Genomic DNA, 16215 nt, shown 5'->3' with positions numbered 1-16215 from the left:
AGAGGCCCCCTTGCAAAACGGGGGGCTTAGGCGTGTGGGGCACGGGTTGCAGAGCGCTGCGGCGGGCGAGGGGAGGCGGCGGCGCGGGCGATGCTTGCAGACGGCCGCGGAGCTCCTGCAAGGCCGACTTGGACGCCGCGCGCCCCCACCCTTCTCCTCGCCGCCGCCCGCCTCTGCTCCCTCTCCCCGACTTTTCTCCCGAACAATCAGGGACTTGTGCTGGCGGCCGAGGGAGCCACGGAGCTGGCTGGCCGCGGAGGAGGCGACGTCATGGATTCCTGAGTGTGAAGTTTGCAGGAAAGCCCTTAGTTTTGGAGATGGCCGGGATCCAGCGGTTTCCATGGCGCTGGATAAACAGGAGGAAACAGTGAGGGAATCCCGTTATTTTACTGCATTGAAAGCCTATAAACACGGAGCGCGGGGAAGGAAGTCGCGTTCCCTCTCGAGTAAGCCCGAGCGCCCAGCCGCGCCGGGAGCGGGAGCGGGAGCCGGGGGCCGGGAGCCGGGAGCCCGGAGGTGGGAGCCGGGAGCCGGAGCCGGAGCCCGAGCCCGAGCCGGGAGCCCGAGCCCGGAGGCAGGAAGCGGGAGCCGGGAGCCCGAGCCCGGAGGCGGGAGCCGGGAGCCGGGAGCCGGGAGCCTGAGCCCGGAGGCGGCAGGCGCGCAGCTCCCGGGCCGCTCGCAGGCTCCTGGGCCAGCCCGGCGAGCATGCTTTAGGGAGGACGGGCCCCGCGGCTCTCCCTCTCCCACGGCGCGCCGAGCCCCCGTCCGCCCCCCGATGCAGAGAGAGGCTGCGTTCAGACCGGGGCACTGCCAACCCCTCCGCATCATGGGGTCTGTGGACCAAGGTAAGCGAGCGATCGCCTCCTGCTTCGGTCTCTTCCTCCTCCCGCCCTCCAACCCTGTCCCTTTCGCTCCTCTCGGGCAGCGCTTTCGGCCCCGGGCACAGGTCGCGGGGAGGCCCGGGGACCGCGGTCCCCTGGGGCGCGCGCGCAGGTAGAGGGGCCAGGAGGAGAGGTGCCCTCGCCCCTGGCCCAGGAGGGGAGACCGGGGTGGGGGGGGGGGAGCCAACGTCAGGCCACTTGGCAGGGGGGCAGTGAAGGGTCCCGAGGCCGGGATTCCCTGGGCAAGTCCGTCGTGAGGACTGTCCCCTCGGTGGGACAGTGGGAGAGGTTCTTGCTACTAACCCGCGAGCTGCTTAACCATTTCAGCACCGGGCTTTTGACAGGGAATGCCTTTCAGTTTCATCATCATCATCATCATCAGCCTCGTCTAGCTTTTTTTTCTTCCTTTAGGAGAACACGCTTGGCATTTTGCTGTATCATAGATACAGTAAGGAGGGTTTTGCTTTTCAACAGTTAGAGCGGCACATGCCCTGGGACATTTAAACAACTTTCTTTCCCCCCGGTTTGATGTGCCTGGTGGATACGGTCCTCCGCTCCCCTTTTAAGTGCAGTGTACCATCAGTTTGTTTGGCGATCTGATTACACTCCCCTTTCTGGGTTTCTGTCTTTCCCCGTCCTCCTGGAGTCAGCCCCGGAATCATACTATTTGGACCTTACGGGAGGGGCTTAGCCTATAAGAATATGATATGAAAATAGCCATCCGGTTGGGACAGCGAGGGCTCTCGGCCGGACGGTAACGACGCGGGCGTTCAGAGTGGGAACCAGGCAGCGTGATGTGTTTTGCAGAGGCCAGCCGGGCCCATAGCAGGGGGGGGGACACTGCCAGAGGGCAGGACTGCAAGAGTTAAGTGAAATAAATATGCGTAGGAGGAGTTAGCCTCATGTCATAAAATCGGAGTTGAATGTAGGTTTTGTGCTCTGTGTGGCTGATTAAAGTTCTGGGGCAAAAGAAATGACAATTTCACTAAATAAACCTGAAGGGCTTTTTTTTCTTTTTTCTTTCTTTCTTTCTTTTTTTTTTTTTTTAAACCAGAGTGAGGCCAAATGCCTTGCGTTAGGTAAATGGTGTGCTTTCCACAGCAGACCTCAGTGACATGTATTTTTAGCCGAGCTGCACTTTTGAAAGCAAGCCCTGCCAGTGCTTTGAACCTTTTTACTGGTACCAGTTTATCTTGTTCTCTGCTAGTGGTCAAGCATGTGGCAATGGTGGCCAAAACACATTGCTAACATCGCATCATCTGTAAAAATGATACTCTCGGCCGGCTGACAGATCTATTACGGACACGAGCCGGCTTTTATTGTCATACAAACCGAAAAGTGGTGTTTCATGTTAGGACGGTGGGGGTGGCGGTGGGGGACAGACGAATGCCACATTCAGCTGTATTCAGAGAGAGAGAGAGAGAGAGCGAGCCTGGAGGAGAAGTTGGGCTTCTGTTTTACTGTGTGATCCAACAAGCCTCACATTTTATTGAGGCGGTTACACCCCTGCCTGCTCTGGGTTTATGAACTCGCTCCTCTCTCAGGGTCTCGAAGGATGTGTATTTTGGGCGTGCACATGCATCGCGACCCTCCCTGGCCCGAACTCTTGTGTGCAGGGATTGTGAGTGCGTGCGTGCCACTGTGAGTGCACGCATGTGGGAGACAGGGCCCCGCATTGTTCCCGGCAAACCACATTTAGCATGCCAAGGCAACTGGGCACACAGAATGCAGTCCCAGGCATCAAAGACAGCTGGCGTGAGTCGTTTCCCCCATGTCCTGCCCAGGGGTCTCCCGAGGGAAAATCTCACGCCCTTTTAAACTCAGGGCAACCGCGCTCCTAGGAATAGACCTGTCGTGTGCATGCCGATGGGTGGGGTCAGCAATAGTGAATAGAAATATTTGCATGCTAAGAAAATACTGGCCTTGCCGGCGGCGTTGGGTCAGGGTTCTGGGAAAGACTGAAGATCTGGAAGAGGTGTGTGCAGGTTCATCTGAAGTGGGAAGATGGAAAGTATTTTAGGAATAAACAACCCCAGGGTGAACTCTGCCCAACCCCGGACCCAAACTCCCCGTCTTCTGCTTGGATTGGAATTTCTGCTTTGCCACATTGCAGCTGGGTGATCTGGGGCAAGTGACTTAACCTCTCTGTGCCTAAGTTTCCACATCTGTGAAATGGAGCCAGTAACAGCGTCTCCCTTACAAGTTGTTGCGAGCTTCGGCGAGGTGACACAGGTAGGGCACCTGGTAAACGTTGGCTGCAATTCCTTTTACCTTGAAGATGCAAAACAGTGACGTCTCGATATGGAGACTGGATGTCACAGCGAAAACTCTTTGAAGGGATGCGGTGCTTTAAATCTCTCAAGGTACCCTTTTACCTTACCGGAGCTTCCCAGTGGCGCAGATGGGGCTGAGATCACGGCTTGTAAAGCGTTGTTTCCTCACCTGCAAGAGGGGATAAGGATCGTGGTGACCCGGTGGGGCCATCATGAGCATCCACGTGAAATCAGGCACACGAAATGCTTCCTTCTGTGCTTCACGGGAGGTTAACACACACTAAATGTTACGATTGCCTGATGGTCGAGGACCACGAGGGCTGTCGTGCCTCAGGTCACACAGCAAGTTAGTAGCGCGATGCCTGGCACGTGACGGTGGTGAGGGCAGACACACACGGGCACTGGCTGGGTGTTTTAGAAGTATGAAGTCATTTCATCTTCAGGGCGACTGTATATGCGTGGTAAGTACGCAATTTTTGTCTCCTTCACGGAGGAGGGGAGTGAGGCACAGAGACGTGCTGTGACTGGCCAAGTGTCACCCAGCGGGGACGTGATGGAGCTGTCATTTGAATCCAGCCTCTGTACCATGTGCTCTGTTGTCTCTGGAACTCATTAATATATATATTTTTTAATTTAGTGTTTATTTATTTTTGAGAGGGGGAGGGGCAGAGAGAAAGGAAGGCACAGAATCGAATCAGGCTCCAGGCTCCGAGCTGTCAGCACCAAGCCCGACGCGGGGCTCAAACCCACGGACCGTGAGATCATGAGCTGAGCCGAAGTCGGACGCTTAGCTGGCTGAGCCACCCAGGCGCCCCTGGGACTCATTAATATTATTATAGTTTGACAGATGAGGAAAGCGAGGCAGACCTGACCCTGGTCCTGGGATCTTTTCCCAGCACCACATTGCTCCTTGACATATCCTGGGAGGGAAACAGAGAAGTGTGGGAGGATGGGGAGGGAACAGGAATCATCGTTAGAGACAGGGAAACTGAGGCAGCAGCTGACTTGTTTCAGTTGTAGGGTGAGTCAGGGAGAGCTTTTTGCCCATGAAATCACAATGTTTCCACTTCCACTCGAGGGAGACAGTCCCGCGATGGCCAGGAGGCTCTTAAGTCGGCACTGCCTCCTGCCTGCACTGGACAGAGACCTCTCCAAGGCCCCTCCTCCTGGCTCAGCCCTTCCATTCCTACTCCATCACCCCGCCCCCACTCCCTGACCCCCGTGAGACCTGTGGGTCTCTCCCTCTTTCCCCAGAGCTTCAGACAGCAGCAGTCATTTTTTCCAGATGCTCCTCTGACTACCTTCATTAAAAACTTTCCTTAACTGGATTGTAAGCCCCCTTAGGACAGGGGCCAGGTCTATTCCTGTGACTACAGTGGGGCCCCGGTGACATTTCTACACTGGAGAGAGGTCAGTCGCTTGGGATCCAAGTGATCTGAGGTCACATCCTGCCTCTGCCACTTGTTAGCTGCCTGACCTTGTGCAGGTAGCTTCACTTTCCTGTGTCTCAATTACCCCACATTGAAAAGGATGACGGTAATAATACGTAGAGTAATAGCTGATACATTTAACATCTGAGCATCAGCCGGTCGGAACAGCAGAAGCAGGTCCCAACGGACTCCCCCGCTGGGTCAGGCTTCAACCCTTTATTTGCTGAGTTGCAAGGAAGGTCCCCAGGGAGCAGAGACCCTTGGAGGGGATGAGGGCAATTATTTATTCATCTATGGAGAGTTTCAATCTTTTAATAAACAATATGACCCTCAAAGTGCCCACTTCAAGATAATTGCCGTCATTATTACTGTGTAACTCATTAGCTCAATATTTACTCTCCACCCCTCCCCCCCAAAAAAAGAATCCAAAGTAAAAAAACAATTGCCAGGTGCTTCCTTGTGCATTTTCTTGTTGGAGACGTCTCCCTTACTACATGCACGACTGATTGAGTATTTCACATCTTACCTGGGAGAAGCCCGGCAGGTTTCTGTTTTTGTTCCTTTGTTAGAACAGGGATTTAAGACTCTGACTGCCCAGACGGGACTGGATGCCCCCGCCCTGTGCTGGTCACACGGGGGGTAACTGTCCATGCTTCCCTCCTGTCTTCTTTCAGACTTCAACTCCAGGAAGCAGAAGCCACAGCTGTCTTGTTCACTCCTGTGGCCCCAGTGCCTTGAGCAGTGCCTGGCACTTAGTAAGTGCTCAGTACTTTTTTGTATTAAATGGGTGGACAGATGAATGAAGGGATGGATGGATGGATGGATGGATGGATGATGCACAGGATGGGTGATGTGACTTGTTAGGGCCCCAGAGCTAAGATAAACTCTGGAGCAGGGTGTCATCTGTTTGGTTCACTCTTGTTGGCGTCCTTTTCATAACAGTGGTGGACTTTGACTTTTGCATTTTCCCCCCCAAGGCTGGTGACCGAAGCAAGGTTCCTCCTGGGCCATCCAACAGGCACATGCTTCCACGTTGTCTGCAATGAGTCAGTCTCAAAGAGCATGACAGCTAATGCTACTTGCCGTCTGCCGGCTATGGGCCAGGACCCCTCCTGGCACCACCCCAGTAACCTCACACCGGCCTGAGAGCTATCATGCCCTTCTTGCACAAAGAGGTCCAGTCACCCCCCCAGGGTCACACGGCTAAGTCACAGAGGCTGGGTGCAGCCCGCTCCACCCCGTTGCTCCCTGTTAAGTTGAATGATTGTAACAACAAGGTGACCTGTGTTCTGTTTCATACACATTCTGTGCGGCCAAGCACTTTACCCGTATTATCTCAGTGGCTTCTCGCAAAACCCCCAGGAGGCTGGTATGGAATATGATCCCTGTTTAGGAACGAGGAAACTGAGACAGGGAGCAGTCAAGGCATTTTGAGGGCAGGCCCAGACACTGTTGATGCCCAGAGCTTGGCGTCTGATGGCCCACGGTCCTGTCCCCGCTGCTTCCTGCAGCAGGACCACCCCGTGAGATGGTGAGCGTGAGAGGGGGCCACGTCCCCCTGCAGGACCCTCCACAATATTTGGAGCGGGGCTGGGGGCTGGGGACTTCTCCCGCCTTCCACCTTGACTTTCTGGGCCACCCAGTAACTTCGGGCAGCCCCCATGCCCTCCCTGTCTGATCTTCTCTAGCACGACGGACCTGTCCAGGGGCCCAAAGCCTCTCTCGGGAGCCAGGGCTCCACTGGCACTTCTTCGGTGACTCAAGTGCTCCCATCGCTGGCACTGCTGCTGCCCCCGGAGCCAGTCTCTGCCTATTCCACTCACTCCTTTTGCACACGCGCCCCTCAGGCCTTCCCTCTGCCCGGGCCAGCCTGTTCACCTGCTGTCTCCTTCTTCCACACTTTTCCTCAAGGCCCAGCTCATTCTCACCTCTTCTAAGAAAGCTCCCTTGACCATCAAACTCCTTTTCATCAACAATTTTGGCGCATTTACTATGTGCCGGTTACCATCCCAGATGCTGGGGAAGGAGTAGGGAATGAGACAGTCTGTCTTCATGAGACAAGCGGCAAGCAAGTGGACCTGGGAATACCCAAGATAGTTTTAAATGGGGTCAAATGCTAGAGACCAAAGTAGGAGAATAGAGCTGGGAATGACTTGGTATCAGCACGTATGCACGTATGTGTGCATGTGTGTATGCGTGTGTGCATATGTACGTATACTAACACACGTGCGTATGTATGCATGCATGTATGTGCATGCATGTGTATATATGTGTGCGTGCATGCATGTGTATATGTGCATGTGCACGCATGTGTGCATGTATGTGTATGTGTGTATGCGCATGCATGCACGTATGTATGTGTAGGCATGTGTATATATGTGTGTGTGCATGCACATGTGCGTGTATTCATGTGTATATACGTGTATGCATGTGTATGTGTATATGCGTGTGGGCATATGTGTATATGCATATATATGTGCATGTGTGTATGCATGTACTCATGTGTGCATGTATTGTGTGTATAGATGCATGCATATGTGTATGCATGTGTGCGTGTTTATATGTATACGTGTATGCACGTGTGCATGCATGTATGTGTGCATGCGTGTGCAAGCATACACGCGTACATGCGTGTGGGTAACGTGTGCACACATGTGTGCATACGTATGCACACATGCACATATATGTGTGTGCATGTATATGTGTATACGTGTACGTGTACACGCATGGGTGGTGGGTGGGAGTATTCGTTTCCTATGGCTGCCCTCACAAGTTACCACAAACTGGGTGGCTTAAAACAACAGAAATCTATTTTCTCACAGTTTCAGGGACTAAAAGTTTAAAATCGAGGTGTGGGCAGGGCCGTGTTCTCTCTGAAGGCTCTAGGGGAGGACCCCTCCTCGTCTCTTCCGGCTTCTGGTGGCTCCTGGCAGTCCTTGCTTGTAGATACATCTCTCTGGTCTCTCCATCTGCCCTCACGTGGCCTTCCTTGTGTATGTGTGTGTCCCTCCTTTTTTTCCATAAGGGTACCAGGCATTGGATTCGAGCCTTTAGTTCTAAAAAGCTCACCCTAACTTGATTACATCTGCCAAGACCCTATTTCCAAGTAAGACCACATTTCCAGGTACCTGGGGTTAGGAACTGAACATGATTTGGGGCAGACACCCAGCGTGACCCGCACAGTAGAGATCGCTCATTCAGACTGAATGGCCCCCTTTCTCTTCGAAGAGATGTCTTTTTCACTGACTTCTGAGTGGCCTGGGGTTTGCCTATGAAACGTTTGGGAGAAGAGCATCCAGGCAGAAGGAAGAGGTCCTGAGAAGAGAGATGTTCTTGGAACGTTCAGTGAGCAGCGAGAAAGCCTGTACGGCTGGACCTGAGAGGGCCGGGGAGTGTGATAGGGGACGAGATCATGGAGGCAAACCAGGGAAGGAGCAGCTTGAGGTTCACTCTCAGGGTCATGGGGAGGCGTTAGGGGAATTTTAAGCAGCAGAGGGTGTGGTCTCGTTAATCTTGTAAAAGCCCATACTGACCATTAAGTGCAGACGGCCTCTGGCGGGTAAGAGTACGTGCTCCGAATGCACCTGGGAGGCCGTCGGGGTGGCCTGGGTGGCAGTTACTGGTGGCTGGGACCAGCGTGGGGCAGACGAGGTGGGGAGAGGTGGTACTTTCCAGTCCATAGGGTGTGAGGCTTTGTGGTTCCCGAACTGTGTTCCCTCGGGGTCCTGGGGTCCCGCAAGGAATGGTCCCTGTTTTTGGCGACGGGAGTAGATGCCACTAATTTTGCGAATAATACAGACCACTTCAGACACATCTTGCCCTCGGTCTAGTCAAGACGCCCCAATTCAGCCCCTCCTTCGTCCTCTGCTATCACTGGGAGTCATAAGACTTTTTTTTCAGCGTTTCATCTTGGTCCAAAATGTCCCTTAGCAAATCCGCCCTTAGCTAATAACCGAGGAACAGTGTGACTCAGTAATGAATATCAGACTTGTGTGGGACAAAACCATTTCCGTGGTGGCTTGTGTGACTTTAGAAGTGACATCACGACCTACTCTGGGCCTAGTTTCCTTAACTGAAAAGTGGATAATAGTAATCCTTGCACATGGGGAGGGGGTGCTTGGAGGTTTAAAGATCATGTCTGCGATGCTCTCAGCGTAGATAGAAATGGTCAGTTCAGGGGCGCCTGGGTGGCTCAGTCGGTTAAGCGTCCGACTTCAGCTCGGGTCACGATCTCACTGTCCGTGAGTTCGAGCCCCGCGTCGGGCCCTGTGCTGACGGCTCGGAGCCTGGAGCCCGCTTCGGATTCTGTGCCTCCCTCTCTCTCTGCCCCTCCCGCCCTATGCTGTGTCTCTCTGTCTCTCTCTCTCTCTCAAAAATAAACATTAAAAAAAAATTTTTTTAGGGGCGCCTGGGTGGCTCAGTCAGTTGGGTGTCTGACTTTGGCTCAGGTCATGATCTCACAGTTCATGGGTTCAAGCCCCATGTCAGGCTCTGTGCTGACGGCTCGGAGCCTGGAGCCCACTTCGGATTCTGTGTCTCCCTCTCTCTCTGCCCCTCCCCCGATCATGCTCTGTCTCTCTCTGTCTCAAAAATAAACAAAAACAAAAAAGTGGTCCGTTCACATTAGCTGCCGTGTTATTGTTTTAAATTCAAGTTCGTACTTTCCTTCAGCCTCATAACCTTCAAGGCTGTCCCTAAAGGGGATAAACCCATTGTCTGTCACATCTCTGGGGTCTTTTCTGTGGGTTCTGGATGACCTACTTCATTCCCTCACCCTGTGAGCTCAGAGGTGTGTGTGAAGGGTCTGCCAGATGCAAGGTAACATCTAGGCCTTATGGAGAAAGTCCAAGGTATAGAAGACATGCCCGTTTGCTTCTGAAAGTCAGGGAAAGATTTTTCCTTTTGTAAAGTCGGGGAGACAATCATACATGAAGCCATTTACCTGCTCAGCCCCGGTCCCCTAACCTGCCAGCCCTTCGTCGTCTTCAATAGCAGCAGATGAAGCTCCCCGCCCCCCATGGCACCCGCTGCTTAATTAAAGGCAAGGACAGCGGGTTTACGGGGAAGGTGAATTTGCCCCCACGCTCCCCTGCTAAGGATCAGTTTCGGAAGGCAGAGGGGAACTTCCGGGAAGCAAGGTGTCAAGAGGAGAAACACGGTCGGGAAGTGCTGGGTGAGCAGGGACCAGGTAGGAGGAGTCAAGAACCCGGAAGCTGGGGTCTCAAGCTCACAGGCTCACGGGGACAAGGGACAGCTGTAGGGGGTTGGGGGGCTACTTTTTCAGTAGAACCTCGCTCCCTCAGAGCAATCCCCTCCTGGAGATTGGTTTTCTCACAGCGGAGAAGTCCTGTGCAGACTTTAAAAGACGATGTAGGTGGCAGAGTGGAGTAGAAGTCGGGTCTCAAACCGGTCTTGCTGTTCCCCCCATTTTTTTTTTAAATTTTTTTTTCAACATTTATTTATTTTTGGGACAGAGAGAGACAGAGCATGAACGGGGGAGGGGCAGAGAGAGAGGGAGACACAGAATCGGAAACAGGCTCCAGGCTCTGAGCCATCAGCCCAGAGCCCTACGCGGGGCTCGAACTCACGAACCGCGAGATCGTGACCTGAGCTGAAGTCGGACGCTTAACCGACTGCGCCACCCAGGCGCCCCTGTTCCCCCCATTCATAAGGAGCTCGTTCCTGAAAATGGCTTTTGCGGGGAGGGGGAGGGGAGTGAGGCGAAACATAAGGAAACCCCAGAAGACTCCATAATCGAGATGAGTAATATTTTAAAAATCAAAATTGATGTCAAAAATCCATGCTAAACCAAAGATAAAAACAAAAAATTTAAATCAAGACAGGATCAGTATTACTCATTTTTCCTTTAGCCTCAGGCTCCGGAATAGTTTGCTTGCCATGGATTTTTTTTTTTCACATTCGTTTTGATTTTTTTGTTTTTTAAGTAAAGAAATTTTTTAATGTTTATTTTTGAGAGAGAGAGAGAGAAAGAGAGATAAAGCGTGAGCAGGGCAGGGGCAGAGAGAGGGAGACATAGAATCTGAAGCAGGTTCCAGGCTGTGAGCTGTCAGCACAGAGCCCAACACGGGGCTCGAACTCACAGACTGAGATCATGACCTGAGCCGAAGTCTGGCGCTCAACCAACTGAGCCACGCAGGCGCCCCTTTAATTTTTTTTAATGTTTATTTTTGAGAGAGAGAGAGAGAGAGAGAGAGAGACCTAGCATGAGTGGGCGGAGGGAGACACAGAATCCGAAGCAGGCTCCAGGCTGCTGTTGTGCCAGGCTGCTGTTGAAGTAGAATGCTCAACCGACTGAGCCACCCAGGCACCTCATTCATTTTGATTTTTGAAAACATTTTATGGAAATACCATTTATTTGATGGCTGAGATGTTGGCATTGCTTGAATCTAGCCTCATTTGGCTTATCCGAGTTCCAGGCCCAGGGGAGTCCAACGCATCCATCATAAATTATAATATTAACATCTAGGGTGAGAATCCTAGGATGTGCTTGATGTCGAGGTGGGATTGTTTCTGGAATCTGGTGAAGAATCTTCCTACTTCTTGGATTAGACTTAAAAAAAAGGTTTCAGTGCCTACATTTTGTAGTCAAGCTTTTATTACCACGGGCATTGTCAAGATGTGGAGTTCGTGATGAGAATCGTGACTTACTCGTTGAATTCTGCCATCGTGCCTGGCTGCCTCATTTTGTGGGGCCCGGTGGAACGTGAAAGGGTGCAGTCCCATGTTCAAAAATTAAGAATCTTTTTTTTTTTTCAACGTTTATTTATTTTTGGGACAGAGAGAGACAGAGCATGAACGGGGGAGGGCCCGACGCGGGGCTCGAACTCACGGACCGCGAGATCGTGACCTGGCTGAAGTCGGACGCTTAACCGACTGCGCCACCCAGGCGCCCCCAAAATTAAGAATCTTAAGACGGTGACGGCAGAGCCAACTAAGCGTAGGGTCCTTCTGAGTACGGGGTCCTGTGTGACTTCACAGCTTGTATCCCATGAAGATGGCCCTGGCTGCCACCCGGGTGAGCGTCAGAGAATCCTGGAATATTAGAGCCAGAACCGGGGCTCAGGTATTATCCAGTTCACTACCCCCCCATCTTACAGATGGAGAGACTGAGGCACAGTAAGCCCAGGTGGCTTGCTTGAAAGTTGCAGAGTGAGTTAGAGGAAGAACTTGGATTGGATCCTGGGCCTCCCAGCTCTGGGACATTCCTTATTATACCAGAAGGTCCCCTCCCCAACCTTGGCCAAACATTTGTGTTTTCAGGACTGTGGGTGCCATTGACCATCAGGGAGGTCAGTGGGGGTGGGGGCAGTGGTGACTGGATTCCGATGTACCAGTCTTATTTTTTTTTAGAGTGAGAAAAAGAGAGAGAGCCTGCATGCAAGCAGGAGAGAGGGGCAGAGGGGGAGAGAGAGAATCTCAAGCAGGTTCCACGCTCAGCACAGAGCCCAATGTGGGGCTCGACCCCATGACCCTGGGATCATGACCTGAGCCAAAATCAGGAGTGGATGCCCAACCGACTGAGCCACACAGGTGCTCCCCCCCACCCAGTCTTGCTATAATAACCCCAAGCGCATATTTTCTATAACAGGACATATTTCTAGAAGTATTTTTTTCTTTCTCACCAAAAAACATGTACGGGCAGAATTTCCCTGAAACCACTGAGTCAGATGAGATGTTTCTCTTATAAAAATGATTACAGGTGTCATAACCACTCTAGAGGTTGGGCCGCTGATTGTGCAAAACACAATTTAAGTCCCATTAAACTGAGGAAAGCGGGGACCCAGGTGCCCCTGCTGAAGCAAGCTCAGGTATGGACTGATCTCTCAGGAGAAGCTATGATGGGCACTGTGCCTTCATCCCTTCCTTCCTTCAGCTGCCTTTTAGTGACTGTCTGCCATGTGCTGGGCACTATTCTAGGATCTGGGGATACAGCCGGAGTACTGGATGCCCAGGTAACTCTGAGTTTCAAACAATGAATCATATTTAGTTTAAATAGGTCCCAGGTAGGGGCGCCTGGGTGGCTCAGTTGGTTAAGCGTCTGACTCTTGGTTTCGGCTCAGGTTCATGATCTCACGGTTCACAGGATTGAGCCCCGCAGCAGCATGGAGCCTGCCTGGGATTCTCTCTCTCTCCCTCTCTCTCTGCCCCTCCCCGACTCGTGCTGTCTCTTTCAAAATAAAGAAATAAACTTAAAATAAATTATGTCCCATATAATAAATATGGAACATACTTACACTAAAAAAAAAAAAAAATTGTTGTGTGTCTAAAATTTAGATTTAACTGGGTGTTGTGTATTTCTAATCTGCTAAATCTGACAACCCCAGATAAACCAGTGAACAAAGCAGACCCACATCCTTGCCCCTGTGGGGCTTACATTCCAGTGACAAGAACAGGCAATAAACAGGTGAGGAAATATACAGATGAGTACCATATACTATAGAGATGAAGGCTTGGAGGAACACGGGTGCAGGGCCAGAGAATGCTAGGGGGGGCTATTTTTATTGGGATGGTCATGGAAGGTCTCTCTGAGGGACGTTTGAGCTGAGGGATGGACAAGGTGAGGGAGTGGCCTGACAAATATCGACAGCAGTAGTTGGTGCAAAGGCCCTGAGGTGAGGCCACGATTGGCACGGTCGAGGAACAGGTGGACAATCAGGGTGGCAGAAGTGAGTCAGAGAAGGGGAGAGTGGCGAGAGATGATATCCAAAGAGAGCTGGGGCTTGGGGCAGCTTCTCCAGGGCCTTGTAGGTCAAGGTGTTTGTATTTGATCTTAAACGTAAGGGGAAGCCACAGGATTGATCGGATCTGTATTTTGAAAGGATCGCCCGGGCTGCTCTGTGTAAAGGCAAAAGTGGAAATGGCAAGACCGGGGAGGAGGCTACTCCTGCAGTCGTGCCGGGAAGTGGGTTACTGGGGAAGGAGGAAGAGGTCTTAGGTTGGCCAGAAACGGTCGGGCCTAGATTCCATTTTGAGGCTAGAGATGCCCAGCTCTGCTGCAGGTTTGCCTGTGGGTGTGAGAAAACAAGACGGGTCCAGGACTACCACTTGGATTTGGGTCAGAGAACCGGGTGAATCGGGGAGGGGGTGATATTTGAGCTGGGAATAGCAGGAGCGGAGAGGTTTGGACACGTTCGGCTGGAGATGCCTGTTGGACGCCCACAGGGAGTGCTGGGTTGGCAGCTGGGCCTACGACCCCAGATTTAAGGGGAGAGGTCCGGGCTGCAGATAAACAGGGGCTTTAGACCAGGAGGGACAAAGGAGGGAGCTGTGAGCAGTGAGTGGGTCCCTCCAGGGCCAACCTGAATGGGCCTCAGGACTCAGGGCCCAGTGCCCCTCGCATACTTGTATTCAGGTGGAATCAAATTTGTGCTGCATTTTAAGAGGAAGCCTAGAAGGGGGAAGGATGGACCAAGGACGAGGGTACATACGTGTGTCTGTTGTGTGCTGCCTCCGTTTCCATCTTCGCTGCTGTGGCTGCCGCCCACGCTCCCGGTACCCCTTGCCTGCATGGTTACAGGCACTTCCTAATTGGTCTTCCGCTGCAACCCTTTACCCTGCGGTTTCTTCACACAGAACCCAAGCAATTGTTCAAAAACTTGACTGTGATCTTGTCGCACACCGCCTGATCCTGCTTGGTTGCTCCCCATTGCTCTTAGGTCCAGAATTCTCCACGTTGCCCCAGGGCCCCCACTTACCTCCCAGCCTTACCTTACACCTTCTTCAGGCTCCTGAGCACCTGCCACTCCAGTCTTCCTTTCCGTCCCGCCAACACTTCATACTTCCTCCTGCCTCGGGGCCTTTGCACATACTGTGCCGGCTGGCTGTTAGTTCTTCCCCTCACTGTCCCCTGGCGACTTTCTGGTCTCTGCGGAAACATCACCTCCTAGGGAAGCCTTCCCTGAACTCCCCATCTACATCAGGTTTCCTTGATCTAAGCCCTGTAGCACCTTCTTTTCTTCGTGGCACTTACCTCAGTGTGCAGTTACACATTAGGGTCAACGCTCGTTGAATTGAGCCGAATTCCTGGCCCAGGGCCAGAGCAGTACAGTGTGTGACTAGAAGTTTCGAGCTCTCAGGGGCCTCACTGGCTTCCCCTGGCACTTGTGTTGGAAGGGCTGGAGGAAAACTAAGAGGCTAGGGTTCTGCAAGGAGGTCAGCGGCAGGTCAGAGAGGAGGTTGACAGAGTTGCAATGTCAAGGCCTCCGCCCCACCCCCGCCCCCTGGGATGGCCCCTGAATGCATAAAGGTCACGCGTTCTGCTCCCTGTCCCTGCTCCTAAGAGCACAGATTATTTATTTTGGAGTTGAAACTGTGTCTTCCCCCTCAACCCCAACCCCCACCCTTCAAGGTGGCCCTTAGAGGAGGAACACCTGTCACCTCCCACTGTGCCAGCAGAGACTGGGGGCGGGGTCTGGTCTGAACCTCTTCCCTTGAAAGAATTCGGATCGTGTGGGTGCAGATTCCAAACCTTAGAAGCTTTTAAAATATATCCTCTGTTCAGAGGAACAACTGAGGCCGCTACGGCCTTGTTCAGAGTGTCCTGAGCCGCCCTTCCTAAGGCCGAAGGGTTTGTAGCACTTCGTCAGTTGTCGTGTGCTCTTCCCTTCATTATCTCATCTTGCTGGGTATCTTGAGAGGACGTTGTTCGGGGAACGATTGAGGCTCTTGCACTAACAACTGGGTGGCCAGAGTAACCCTCAGGGTGGAGGAGCCTTAAAAAACCTAAGGAACTTATTCACACGGGAGAGTTAAACTCTCTTTGTCCATCCATCCCTCCATCCCTCCAGCCAAACGTCCACTTTTTTTTAAAAATTTTTTTTAACGTTTATTTATTTTTGAGACAGAGAGAGACAGAGCATGAACAGGGGAGGGGCAGAGAGAGAGGGAGACACAGAATCTGAAACAGGCTCCAGGCTCTGAGCTGCCAGCACAGAGCCCGACGTGGGGCTCGAACTCACGGACCGTGAGATCATGACCTGAGCCGAAGTCGGACGCTTAACCGATCAAGCTACCCAGGTGCCCTGAAACATCCACTTTTCTATTGAGCCATTGACTGATCCATCTACTATCATCCAAATATCTACTCTTCCATCAATTGATCAATGCACCCATTGATTAATCCATCCACCCATCCATGCATCCATCCATCCACCCATACACCCATACATCCATCCATGCATCCATCCACCCATCCACCCATGCATGCATGCATCCATCCATGAATCCATCCACCCATCCGTGCATCGATCCACCCATCCATGCATCTATCCATGCATCCATGCATCCATCCGTCCATCCATGCATCCATCAATCCATGCACCCAACCCATCCACCCATCTGTGCATCCATCCACCTATCCGTGCATCCATCCACCTATCCATGCATCCATCCATTGATCCATCCACCCATCCATGGATCCATGCATCCATCCATGCATTCATCCACCCATCCATCCATGCATGCATCCATCCATCCATGCATGCATCCATCCATCCACCCATCCATGCATCCACCCATGCATCCATCCATCCATCCATCCATCCATCCACCCATCCATGCATCTATCCATCCATGCATCCATCCATCCACCCATACACCCATCCATCCATC

General features: G+C 52.4%; 1 protein-coding gene across 2 annotated transcripts in view; it reads left to right on the top strand.

Annotated features, from left to right (window-relative positions):
* The first annotated feature begins 600 nt into the window (after positions 1–600).
* The window catches only part of NFATC2 (nuclear factor of activated T cells 2), a 155895-nt gene continuing 140280 nt past the window's right edge, over positions 601–16215 (top strand). Inside the window, exon 1 of one of the 2 annotated variants that reach the window (XM_040459817.1) lies at positions 601–845. In XM_040459817.1, coding sequence (XP_040315751.1) covers positions 776–845 — 70 coding nt within the window. In that variant the 5' untranslated portion in view covers positions 601–775. The remainder of the gene's footprint in view (positions 846–16215) is intronic. The other variant, XM_040459819.1, reaches the window with a different exon arrangement.

The sequence above is a fragment of the Herpailurus yagouaroundi genome, unplaced genomic scaffold, assembly GCF_014898765.1.
Source record: "Herpailurus yagouaroundi ecotype Mexico unplaced genomic scaffold, PumYag 246, whole genome shotgun sequence".
NCBI lineage: Eukaryota > Metazoa > Chordata > Mammalia > Carnivora > Felidae > Herpailurus > Herpailurus yagouaroundi.
Note: the sequence above shows the minus strand (reverse complement) of the source record. Positions and strands in the feature narration are given on the sequence as shown.